Source organism: Mustela nigripes, chromosome X (genome assembly GCF_022355385.1).
Source record: "Mustela nigripes isolate SB6536 chromosome X, MUSNIG.SB6536, whole genome shotgun sequence".
Taxonomy (NCBI): Eukaryota; Metazoa; Chordata; class Mammalia; order Carnivora; family Mustelidae; genus Mustela; species Mustela nigripes.
In genome coordinates, this window is record NC_081575.1 from 1,857,005 (window position 1) to 1,869,012 (window position 12,008).

At 65.0% G+C, this 12,008-nt stretch overlaps 1 protein-coding gene across 4 annotated transcripts; it reads right to left on the minus strand.

Annotated features, from left to right (window-relative positions):
* Nucleotides 1–1,118: 1,118 nt before the first annotated feature.
* On the minus strand, nucleotides 1,119–9,973 carry DUSP9 (dual specificity phosphatase 9). Of its 4 annotated transcripts, none has more exons than XM_059385123.1 (4): nucleotides 9,814–9,973; nucleotides 4,486–4,887; nucleotides 2,879–3,328; nucleotides 1,119–2,569 (listed from the first exon to the last, which is right to left on the minus strand). In XM_059385123.1, the coding sequence occupies exons 2-4, from the start codon at nucleotides 4,850–4,852 to the stop codon at nucleotides 2,244–2,246; spliced, it is 1,143 nt and encodes a 380-aa protein (XP_059241106.1). In that variant the 5' UTR covers nucleotides 4,853–4,887; nucleotides 9,814–9,973; the 3' UTR covers nucleotides 1,119–2,243. The 4 variants fall into 4 exon arrangements, with proteins under 4 accessions (XP_059241106.1, XP_059241105.1, XP_059241107.1 ...); XM_059385122.1 differs by having other exon boundaries at nucleotides 9,804–9,973; XM_059385124.1 differs by lacking the exon at nucleotides 9,814–9,973 and adding an exon at nucleotides 6,886–7,102.
* Nucleotides 9,974–12,008: the final 2,035 nt, after the last annotated feature.

A 12,008-nucleotide genomic window follows, 5' to 3' on the forward strand; every position in this document is an offset into this window, starting at 1 on the left:
GGACGATGCTCCGGCCCCCCCAGGTCATCCAGGACAGTCTCCCCATCTCAAGACCCTTGACTTAATCACGTCTGCGGTGTGCTTTTTTGCCACTTAAGGTAACATGTTCACAAGGGCCCAGATTTAGGATGTGGCCATCTTTGGGGGGCTGATATTCTGCCAACCATGCCCATCGAGAGCATTGCCCGTCAAGAATGCTGGCCTCTCATGTGGGGGCCCAGGCAACATCGCCCAGCTCCCATGGGGGCATCTGGACAGCTGTAGGAAGGAGTTCAAGGAGGAGGGGTGGCCTGGGCTCCTGGTTCCCGGGTGCGGACGCCCCCTGGACAGACGCTAGCCCAGGGCCCATCTCCTCTGGACTCAAGGACCCTCACTGTGAGTGCAGAGCACTTATTCCCACCCACCCTCCGGCTTCCCTTCCACCTCTTGCCGTGTCTCTGTGGTTGGAAATCATGGTTTTAAAGAATTGAGAGTGTGCGCGCACCAGTGGGTGGAGGGGCAGAGGGGGAGGGGCAGCAGACCCCCGCCCGCTGAGCATGGAGTCTGGCACAGGGGGGACCCTGAGATCTCGAGCGGCGCCAAAACCAAGAGCTGGACACTTAACCGACTACCAGGAGGAGCCTCATTTGTCACTTTGCAGTCCAAGGACCAAATTCCACGCCGCGTCAGCTGGAGAGCCATGAGCTTGGACGTGCAAGTCTGCCCCTCTCTCTCCCCCCTCCCGTCCTCCTGTGGCTCCCGTCAGCCCACCCTGAGGCTGGGCTCTGACGCCAGGCCAAGTCTTGGGGCTCGGCTGCCAAACCCTGGGGTCAGTGCTGGGTCCCTGCTCCCATGACGTCTCCACAGCACCACTCAGCATCATTGGGGTCTGTTGCTCGGTGTGTGGCCCAGGGTAGTGGCCCATGACTCAAGAGCCGATGCTCGGCTCTGTGGGAGGCTGGGCTGGCAGGCTGCGTGGGGCCCAGATGGGAAATCATGGCGAGGGCTGGTAGTGCGGGAGTCCCCCACCAGCCCCGTGGCAGGCAGCTCTGCGCACCCCGCCCCTCTCGGGAGGCCTCCCTCTCCACCTTCCCCCAAGTCCCCCAGGGTGCTCCGGAAACAGGTTCCTGTTCGTTCGCTATCTTACAGAAAGAGTTTATTCAGGAACAATTCAAGAAAGCAACCATGGTGTGGATTCCCAAGCGTGAGATGGTCCCGCAGCATGGACTGGGGGCCCTGGGCTGGGTGTGTGAGCGCAGACTCATGCACACACGTGTGCATGCACACCACCCACCAGGGGTGTGCCCTGCAGTGAATGACTCTGTGTATGCAGCTTGGCCCCTTCCCCGCCCCACAGATCAACCAACCGTGGCTCTGCGGGACCAAACGCAGGCCTCCTCCTTCCCCTTCCCCACCCCCAGCTCTTGCCCTGAGACCCCCATCTCCTCTGGCGGCAGTGTGGCTGCCCTCGGTCACAAAGAGCCCCAGTGATCCCTGTTAAGACATCTGGGGGAAGAGGGAAAAAAAAGCATCTTTTCAAACGTCAAGTGGATAAACAGGGCGCCAGATGTGTGGCCTGGAGCGGCTCGGCTGCTCCCCGGGCCACACCCGCCCCTGCAGCGCCGGCCTGCAAGGAGCTGTGGGCCCGGGAAAGGGGCCTCGGTGTGGATGCCCTGCAGCCAGGGCACCTCCGGGCCCATGTCCACGGGGAGGCCCTCAGCCCCAAGGGGCCTAAGGCCTTGGCAGAAAAGCAGGGAGGTGACCAGCTGGTGGTGAGCCCCTCCCCAGAAGCGGCCATTTGGGGACAGGGGTGGGACTGTGAGCGGGTCCTCAGAGCAGGCACACACCGTTCTGCAGGGAACAGGTCCAGGGAGGCTCGAGGCCCAGGAATGGGCAGCCACCTGGATCTGTCCCTTGGAATGAGAGTTCCCCCCACCCCCACCCCCCAAACAAAAAAGTAACAGTCGCAGAAGAGGCAGGTTCTGGAGCGTGGTTCCGCCCGAAAGCGGCACGGGTCAGGCCCGTGGCCCTGGCCCAGCTTATAGGCACATTTAATAGGATTCCCGTGGATGTTTCAAGTGGGTAGGACAGGTCTCCCCCGCAGCCACTCTGGAGGGGCTCCTGGCTCTGGCCTCTTCCCAACAGCCCTCCCCTGAGGTATTGCGCTCCCCCCCACCCCCTCCTCGCTTCCGGCTGAGCCCCTCCCACCTCCCCCCCAAGCCCGTGGGTGGTCAGGGGCACCCACTGGGGGGTGGAGCGGGCCCCTATGTGGGGTCCAGCTCGAAGACCCCGTCGCTGGTAGGGGTGGTGAAGAAGGAGGGCGGGTCGGAGGCCGAGGCCTGGGGCCCCCCGCGGCTGCGCTCCCGGGCGCGCCGCTCCTCCAGCCGAAGGCTACGCTCGAAGTCCAGCAGCTGCCCCATGAAGTTGAAGTTGGGTGAGATGTTGGACTTCTTCCGCTTGACCAGGTCGTAGGCATCGTTGAGGGAGAGGTGGCGCTTCTGCATGAGGTAGGCCACGGTGACGGTGACAGAGCGGCTGACGCCCGCCAGGCAGTGAACGAGCACCCCGCAGTTCTGGGACAAGGCCTCATCTAGGTGGGGGCAGAGGGGGAGGCAGGGTGACAGGCGGGCCCGGCCCAGCCCTGCTCGTGGAACCAGGTGGCTCTGGCCACCTTTGGCCTGGGGGCCCTGTCCTGCCTGAGGAGCCCTTCGGCTCTTGATGGTGGCCTCTGGGAGCTGGTTCCAGCACCGCCCAGACCCCAGCAGTGCTGGTCCAGGCTTGGGCTCTGGGGATGGGGGCTAAGGCCAGGAGGAGCCGTCCTGAAGGAAGGGCGGAGGCCCCAGAACCAGGCCTGGGGTGGGAGGCAGGGAGGGAGGAAGAAGAGGCAGAGCAGACTCACCGATGAACGCAATGGCCTCAGGAAAGAACTGGGACAAGTTCTGGCTCCAGTGGTCTGAGATGGGGATCTGCTTGTAGTGAAAGTCACCATTCTTCTCGAAGAGGTTCGGGAGGTTGGGGGTGACGTTGAGAATGTAGCGGATGCCCAGCTGGGCCAGGCTCTCCACGTTGGCTGAATCCCGGGCGCTGCCCAGGTAGAGGTTGGGCAGGATCTGGACAGGGAAGGAGGTCAGCAGCCCTGCTGGGGGCGGTGTGGCCCCCTCCGAATCCAGGCCACAGCTCATGGCATCGCGGTCCGGCTCAGATTCGGCATCAGAGCAGTCAGAGCCCAGGCAGAGGCCACCCAGCCCCACCACTGGGCTGGGCCCTGGGGCTGTGCTGGGGCCACCTCGGCTGCTGAGGCTGGTCTCACACAGGTGGGGACACTCCGCCTGGAATCTGCTGAAGCCGCCTGGGAGAGGAGAAGGGGACAGTTCCCTGGGGAGCGGGCCACTGGGGTGGCCAAGCACCCCTGGTGGCGGGGGGCGGGATAGGGAAATAACCTCGGACAACTCCAACCCCCAAGGTGGCTTGCAGATGTTCCCAAAGGGAACTTGATTCCGCAGCCTGATCCCTGCTGGTGTCCCCGTGGGCTGCCCCATGGGCAGCCTGACCACCCTAGCTCGGCACTGGTGGCTGTGCCTCAGACAGCGACTACCCACTGGGCTGCTGGAGGTGGCAGCTTCTGGGCTTAGGCAGAGCTCCACCCCCCACCCCAAGGGGATTTTACAGCCTCGGGTCCTAGCTGAGGTGAGCACGAGGGCTCGTAGTCTAGATGGGTGGCCACCTCCTATCCAACACAACCAGGGGCACCCCAAGAGCTGGATCCTGGGAGAGAGTCCAAGGTTCTACCTGGATCCATTCAAAGTTCCAAGAAGGGAGCAACTCCTTTGTCTACAGATAACATCTATTCTCCTGGGCTGGGGGGTGGTGGCCTGGAGACCCAACACTTCAGAATGCAGCAAGGGACGACAGTCTGGGGACACACACCGCCCCCCTCCCCGCCATGGGGAGGTGCGGAGCTGGCTCTGTTGGTTCATGGGAACTCTGTTCCTACACTAGACCTTTGGGTGTGTGTTTGGCTCATCAAGGGACAAAGAGGCCTGTCTCAGTGCTGCCATGACTATGATGGGATGCATCTCTGCCGCCTTCTGCCTTCACTGATTCTCTCTCTCTCTCGCTCGCTTTCCCCTTCCTGGTTCCGGAGCCTTTGCAGAGCGGCTGGCCTCCTGTGACCCCTGCCTCCTTTGTGGGTGAGCAGCTACAGGAGATGGTGACCTCAACCCAGGCGAGGAAATTGGGAGCCTGCCCTTGGTATTCCATTCTTGAGCATCCTCTAAGCCAAGGCTGGCCCGATTCTCCCCATTTTCCAGACTCAGAAACTGGGGCTCCCCAGGGTGAAGGGCTTGCCCAAGGTCGTGCTCAGGGGATGTGATGGCAACTCAACTTTCCAAGAAGTAAGTCTGGTCAACTAACCTGGGAATCCTCTGGGAAGGGTGGCCCTGCCCCTCCCCCACCCCCAGCGTCCCAGGGTCCTTCCCAGGCCGGGTGCCCCGTGCCCGCACCTACCCTGCAGGTAGTACGCTAGGTAGCCTTCCTCCCGCAGCTTCTGGAGCAGGGTGCCCAGCACCGAGTCGGCCTCCCACTCCTCGGCCTCCGCCTCCCCGCGCCGGTGGCGGCCCCCGCCCTGGTCGTACAGGAGCACCGGGGCGGGCGGGGGCGGCTGCAGCGGCGGCCCGGGCAGGAGCGCGCGCACCGACAGGCTCCCCCGCCGCAGGCGGCGCAGCAGCAGCGCGGGCAGGGCCACGCTCAGCGCCCCGCCGATGCGCGCCGACTCGTACAGCTCGCGGCTTCGGCAGTCCAGCAACAGCAGCCGGGGCCGTTGGGGCGACAGCTCCCGACGCAGCCACAGGCACGAGCGGCCCAGGCCCTCCATGGGCTCGCGGCTCCGGGCACGTCGGACCGCCGGCGCTGCGGAGAGAGGGCCGGCGCGCCGCGTGAGCCCGCGTTCTCCGCGCCCGGCCGCCGGGTGGGGGTGGGGGGGACGGAGCCGCGAAGCCCCGCCCGCATCCTTCAGACGGATGCCCGGGGTCCCGTAGAGACACCCCTCCACCGCCCGCAGCGAGGAGGCGCCTCTCTGCGCCTCGGGCCCCCCAAGGAAAACGCCCCAGGCAGCCACTCGGGCTCGCGGCGCTGCTGCCCGCTGCGGGAAGTGTGAGGGGTCCCCCAGAAGAGGAAGGCCCGGTGCCCAACGGGCCCTTTGAGAGTCGCGGGTCCTCTCCCGGGCCCTTCTGGGGCGGCCCAAGGGTTCGGTCACCTCCTTTCACACCCCCTTCCGGCGGGTCTCGCTGGGCCTGCCTGCGACCGCTCCCCAAGTTCGAGCCTCCGACTTTGGGGACGTGCGCGTGTGCGAGGCGGACCGGGGGAGTAGAGGTGGCGCCGAGGGGCAGGGCCTCGGCCGGCCTTCTCGGAGCTGCCCCAGCCCTGGTGGCCCCCGGGAGGGGAAAACAGGAGAGAGACCTGGAGCGCGATCGGGCGGCGGGCGGCCGCGCGGGGACGTCCGAGCCAAGGCCAGCGCGCAAAGCCGGGCGCCGTTCCCCGGTAAGGGCGTCCCGGGGCCCGGTCTCCGGGGAAGACGGTGGGCTGGCAGGGCAGGCGCGCACGTGGAAGCCCCGAGTCCCGCGCCGCTCTCAAGCAGGCTGCTTCCTGGCAGCGGGACCCAGTTTCCACCTTGGAAGCCGCTGCCTTTGGACGTGGAGTGGCCGTTTGGAGGGGCGGGGCAGTGGGGGCGGGCTCATGGGGGCCAGCGAGCCAACGGGTGCCAGCGAAGCGGTCGGGTGGGCCCCCAAGTGGCGCGCTGAGCTGGGGCTTCCACCCAAGCGGGACAGGGGCCGGGGCAGAGGCCAAGGGCAGGTCAGGGGCCCAGTAGGGGACCGGCCTCAGTTCTTCTGCCCCGCGCCAGTTGACCGCCGGAGGCAGGGGGAGGGGGTAGGGCTAAGTAAGAGCCCAGAGCCCCTGTCCCGGAAGCTGCCTCTAGCCCTACTCCCTCTCCAACTCCGACTCCAGTGACCCCATCTGTACAATGGGCTCATCAGAAGCACCTACCACCTTGGGTTTTTGCAGGATGCCACTGAAATCATGGAGGGGAGGAGGAAGCAAGACCAGAAACCCGCTGTTGTCTTCTGGCCCCGAACTCTGCCCAAGGGCAAGACGCGCAGATGACAGCTTCTGGGGAACCCCAGGGCTTCCCCCCTGCACAGGCGTCACCCAAGGCACCCAGGAGCTCTGAGCCTCCAGTCCTAAACTGGGGTGCTCTGCTCTTAGCACACTTCTGTCCTGGGAATTATCCCCGGCGTCTCCCCCTGCCTCCTCCCTGGTCAAGAGCCAGGTACTTTGTACTTAAATTGATCGCTTACACCTCTGCTCCCCGCACTAGCTGAGGGCCTGCACTGGACAGCTCTTGACCAGGGTGTCGTCCCAGCTTCCAAAGCCCTCTCCCCCGGCTTCCAGGGAGGCCTGCCAGCCTCAACCACCCCCCAGCCCACTCTGCCCTGCACCAGACCTTTGTTCATCACAGGCCAGTGGCCTCTACGCCTTCCACGTACACCGGCTGGCAAACGCACAGGACGTCGGGGTCCCTGCTTTCTCCGTGCTCCCAGTTTAGCGGGATAGGTCAGTAATAAACAGAGAGACTGAGCAAGATAATGCTGGGTGTGATAAGTGTCCCTTCCCTGCTTAAAACCCATCGAAAGCAAACAGCAGAGTTGAAGGAAAATGTAGAGCAGATAAGATAAAACTCATACAAATGAATCAAGAGGTTAAGACTCTGATAAACAGGCAAGGAACCAGAAAGGAACCAGAAAAGACCGCTTGAGGGAAGAAATGCAACTGGTACCAGACCGTTGGGGAAAGGTTCAAGCTCAGGTATGGAATGTGGGTAAATTTAAGAAGCAAGGTGACCCTCCCCACCTGTTGCATTGGTAAAACGTTCTCAGAATGAGTACACCCAGTGCTGCCAAGGGTGCTGTGAAATCAGCCCGCTGCTCTGTTGCTGGGTGCCGGAGGATTCTCCATCGGTCCGGCCCTTCCGGAAATTAATCGGTCCTATGCGTCCAGAGCTGCGAAGGAATCTACACCCTCTGGCCACTTCTGGGAATCTAGCCCAGGAAACTAAGTAAAAGGCAAGCTGTATGACAAAACCACCAGAAGGATAATCAAGGTTAGTGCTACTGATGAAGACTCCTCTCCTGAACCACGGAGTAAAAAGAGAAAACGAAGGGATACTAGGGAGAGAACCAGGCCGTCCAAGTGGCCTCCAGCACCCCCCCTCCTTCCTTCCCTCCCTGGCCCGGGGGACTCATCTTTAGCGACAGCCCACCGTGTGCCTGGCCTCTGGTATGAGTCCCATTGGCTGCATCCAGGCGCCCCTGGGAGCTGCGCTGTGTCCTCCTGCCCCCAGCCCAGGCCTCCCTCCTCTGCCGCCTGTTCAGATTCTGCTCCTTTTTCAGGGGACCTCTCCCCCCGGGGGGGGGGGGACCCCCGGTCCCCCCGCCCCCGCCAGCCTTCCTGTAGTCTCCTTCCTCTGCGCTCCAGGCCTCAGTTCCCTGAAGCCGCAGTGCCTAAGAACAGCAGTTTGGGGCTTCCGAGGTGCCCAGGCAGGCTTTTTGGAGAGGGGTCCCTGGAGGAGGCCAGGGGTGTCTGTCTGGGAAGGTGACAGGGGCAGGTAAGGCAACTTCGGCACGGATGAACAGAGAGGAAGCTCGCCTCCAAGAACTCCCCCCCCACCCCAGTGGGGTTGTGCGGGAGCCTGCCGCTCCCGGCTCCTGAAGGGGCTGCCCTGCACCTTGCTCCCTCCGCCGGCAAGCCCACCTACCGGGGGAAACCGGTGTGGGGGGCAGTATGCAGTCTCGCAAATGAGTACTCGGTGCCCCGCGCCAGCAGCGCCCGCTGCGCCAGCAGCAGGACACACTGGAACCTGTTGCCACCTCCGCACTGCAGGGCTGAGCGCAGCCAAGCCCCCCGCCCCCAGCCGGGCCGGCCCGCACTTGGTCCCCTGCAGCGCCAGCTCTGGGCGCGGGCCCCGCCCCGCGCCCACTCCCGGGGCGGGCTGGGTCGGGGGAGGTAGCGCTGCACGCCCAGGCCGGCGGGTGGAGCCAGCCCGCGCACTCGCCGCAGGGTGGGCGCTGAGCCTGCAGCTCCAGCGCCCCGCCAGGGGCCTCCGGCCTCCGCCCTGCCTGGCCAGTGCCCCTGGGAGGCCGCGGGGACACCGCAGCGCATAGACCCCACGCGCGCCGCATGCGCCCTCTGGTCACCGGAGCCTCCGGAGAGCGGCGCCCCGCCTCACCCTTCACCCCTCACCCCGAAATGCAGGGTTCCCTCCGGGCTGTCGCGGCCCAGTCACATGGCCAGGAGCACAACTCCCAGCGACAAATCTTTTCCACCAAATCCACTTTCCGCTGGGGATGGCTTTCTGCTTTTCCTGGTCGGTCTCCTCGCTGGACTGGGAGTTCCTCCAAGGCAGGAGCGGGTGTGCGCCCGGCCCCAAGCTGGCCCCAGCCCCCAGTGCAGGGCCTGGCAGACGCCCGGGCGCTCGCGGAAGAAATGCTTGTTAACAAAGAAGTCATGAATGAATGAAACCAATTGTTGCATGAGGGAGCCCAGGAGGGTGCCAATCCCGCTTCTCCTCTCAGAGGGTCACACACATTCCCCCGCCCCACAGACACGCACAGCAACACCCCACACAGGCCTCCCCTCCTGGCACAAGCAGACGGGCACATGGACCCCAGCGGACTCCTGTCCTCGTGGAACTGACCTACTACGTGCGGGCCTGGCAACTGGCATTTCTCTGGACCCAGTTGGGCCCCCTAGCCCTTTCTCCCCTCCCCCACCCCACCCAAGCCCCACATCTAAGTACAGTACCTTGCACCCCAAGTGCCTTCTTTATCTCTTAGGGAAGAGGCCAAGCCTGTCGCTGGGGAGACTCAAGGTCCGTTGAGCGAGTCGCCCAGTGGGCCTCAGGTTGGTGAGCTCCTGCCACCCAAGGGAGGCCACCAGATGCTACAGCCTCTAGAGTCCAGGCTTCAAGTGTCAGGGGTGGTGGTGGGAGGGACTGGCGGATGTGCTTGGGGGCGTTGGGGGCTATTTGCAGTGGAGTTGGGGCAGGGTGCTGGAGGGTGTAAACCCAACAGGTGGGCATGGGTGTTGGGGTGTATGAGCGTGCATGCTGGGGATGCACGAGCTGTGTGCCTGGGTACTGGGCCAGGCTGTGGGGCGTGGGGAGTGTCAGCTGCTGGGGCAGGAGTTAGTTTTGGGGCTTCACTCAGGGGTAGGTGGATCGCAGTGTCTCCGGGCTGGGAACGTGGGTGGGGTGTCTGTAATGAGCACATGGGGAGTTGGAGACGGTGGTGGCACGGAGAGGGGAGCTATGTTAGTGCAGATACAGCAGGGATGTACCGTGTATGTGCGCGCGTCTGTGCGTGTGTGTGTGTGTGTGTGTGCGCGCGCGCGCGCGCGCGCGCTTGGGTGTGTACGGAGGCATGGCACGGTCTGGGATGGGTGCTCGCTTGAGTTGGGGCAGTGGTGGGTGCTGGGTTAGGGGCTGCTGCTGCGTACGCTGCAGGGACTCGGGTCTGCGGTGCGTGGTTTGTGCACGCGCATGCAAGTGGCAGGGGATGTGCGTGGCAGAGGACAGGGAGGTGCACGGGCGGGATGCGGGGGGCGTGAGGTGGCAGGATCCAGTGGGTCTCGCAGGGGCGCGTGCGTCGGCCCTGCGGGGCGCGCGCTGCAAGACTTTGGGGTGCAGGATGGAGGAGCTCACGTCGGAGGGGGCGGCCAGGCTGGGTGGGGGTGGGGTGGGTGGGTGCCGGGGAGCCGCGTGCTCCGCTCACCTCCGCTCACCTCCGCTCACCCCCGATCCGCTCGGCTTCCTGCACCGGCTCCGCGCGTCGCAGCCGGGAAGTTTCTGAAGCCCAGGCGGCGGGAAGCGCCACCGCCGCTGCCGCCGAGCGCCACCGGAGCCTCAGGCGGCGGCCTCGCCTGAAGCCGAGGGGCCGCCGCCGCCGCCGCCACCGCCGCCGCCGCCGCTGCGGAGGGAAACTCCAAATCCCGCCTCCGCCGCCGCCTCCTCCCCTCCCGTCGCCGTCTTCTCCGCCCCCTGCCCAGGAGGGGCAATGTCGCCGGCGGCGCGCAGGGAGGGAGCGGGGCGGGACCGCGCGGCCTGCCCAGCGTCTCCCTCCCCCCTCCCCGCCCCCGGCCGCCTTCCTCCCACCTGCAAGACTGCGCTCCGCCCGCCACCGACCCTCTGTCGGGCGCCGGCTGCAGCGCCGAACCCCAACAGCCCCGCCGCGCGGGGGCCTCAAGCTGAGTGGGGTGGGAGACCCAACCTAGGCTGGACCTGGGCTAGGGGAGGGCCGCTCCGAAGAGTCTGCGCTGGCTTCTGCTTCCAGCCAGGGAAGCCAAGGGGCCCGTGGAGGAGCGGGCACAGCTTGGCCCCTAGGGCCACCTCCTACTGTCACACAGGAAGATAGGGCACAAGGTCTATCTGGCAGAACCACAAATCCCCCCCCCCCCCCCCCCCCCACTCCCAGGTCCCTCTGCACTGCCTTCTCCCATTCTCCAGTCTCAGACTCTGGCTAATAATAATAGCGTTTGAGCATCAGTGCCTGGAAGGGGTGGGGCCAGGACGCTGGGGGAGGGCCTGGGAGGGGGGCCTTGTCACCAGGCCCACTTTGCTTTCCTCTGCAGCAAAGGCCATGAGCATCTCTGTCCAGGACCTTATTTTGTGCATACACCAGTCTGGGAGGCGAAGGGGCCCGCTCCGTGGGCTAGCTAGGGAGACTGAGGCAGGGGCTTCCCGGAGTCCCACAGAAGCCCCCGCTGTGTGTAAACAGGGGACTCGCTGGGCTTTGGGCCTCACTGGCTGCTGCAGGGATGAGGCGGCAGGGGCAGCACACAGGGCCTCCCTGGTGAGTAGAGGGTGACTTGGGCCCCGGGAACGTGGCACAAGGGATGCTGAGAACCCGCACGACGCTCTGGGCCGTTGGGGGCCACCATCTGGCTGGGCCTCCAGTGCGTGTCTGCTCAGGGCCATCGGAGCCAGGCAAGGCCAGGCTGGGATGACACCAGGAGGGAGGCGGGCTGAGCTGGGATGCCAGCAGCTCCATGGAGGCGGCCTGGCGTCAGGGCTCCCGCCTGCAGCAGCGCTGAATTCTCCTGAGTCACTTCCTGGAAAAGAGGGGAGAGAGGCAGCTTTGTCTCTGGTGCCTCAGTTTCCTCATCTGTATGGCTAGGGAGAGGGGAGGCCCTCCAAGCTTTGCTGCACTTTTAGGGCACGGTATGTGAGCCCAAGCAAGGTCCTACGGCTACCAGCTAGGCTCACCTGCCTTGTCCTCTGGCCCCTTCCCCTGTGGAGGCTCACGCTGAGAACCTGCTCGCTGCTCTGGCCCTTGGCCTTCCAGGCGGGCCTTCCCTGGGAGCCTCCGAGGCTGCTGCTGCTTTCACCTCCTCATCAGTGGCAGGGCAGGGCACTGGGGCCAGGCCCATGGTTGCACAGGGGAGCCCCCGGGGCTGTGTGTGGACCCTGCGGCTGGAAGGACCCTGTACAGCTTCTCTGTCAGGCCGCCAATGCTGGCCGCTCTCACGTGGGAGGCCTTGGCAGACAAATCACCAGAGGCGGAAAGCTGCGCTCTGTGGCACTAGGACCATCGTATCAGGCAAAACATGAAAACGTATGGAGATGGGAAAAAGTTGGGGCTGGCTTTCATCACCCCCCACCTCCGCCCCGTCCCCCTTCCTCCCATTTGGGGAAGATCCACCTGGCTGCGCCCATGGCCCAAGGCACTCAGTCAGCCCCCTGCGCTGGAGTGACTCCGGGCTGAACACTGGAGGGGAACCATTTGGATTGTATGATGCTGCCCTGCAGCCCTGCCAAGCTGCCGCTCCTGCTGGCCCACAGCGCCTCTGCTCTCCAAGCAGCAGCACCCACCCAGTGCTGGAGGATGACGGCGCCCACAAGTGGCCAGGCCAGTCCGGGAGCTCCAAAGGCGCAGGTCTGCTCTGCCGGGGAAATGGGGACTGTCTCTTCACCTCCAGAG

What these genes read in the sequence shown, in the direction of transcription:
- DUSP9 (XM_059385123.1), bottom strand. Translation starts at nt 4,852, where the DNA reads ATGGAGGGCCTGGGCCGCTCGTGCCTGTGGCTGCGTCGGGAGCTGTCG. An exon ending in CCTAGCGTACTACCTGCAGG is followed by an intron (nt 3,329 to 4,485) that starts GTAGGTGCGGGC and finishes CTCCTCTCCCAG; the next exon opens with GCGGCTTCAGCAGATTCCAG. An exon ending in TGAGGCCATTGCGTTCATCG is followed by an intron (nt 2,570 to 2,878) that starts GTGAGTCTGCTC and finishes GCCCCCACCTAG; the next exon opens with ATGAGGCCTTGTCCCAGAAC.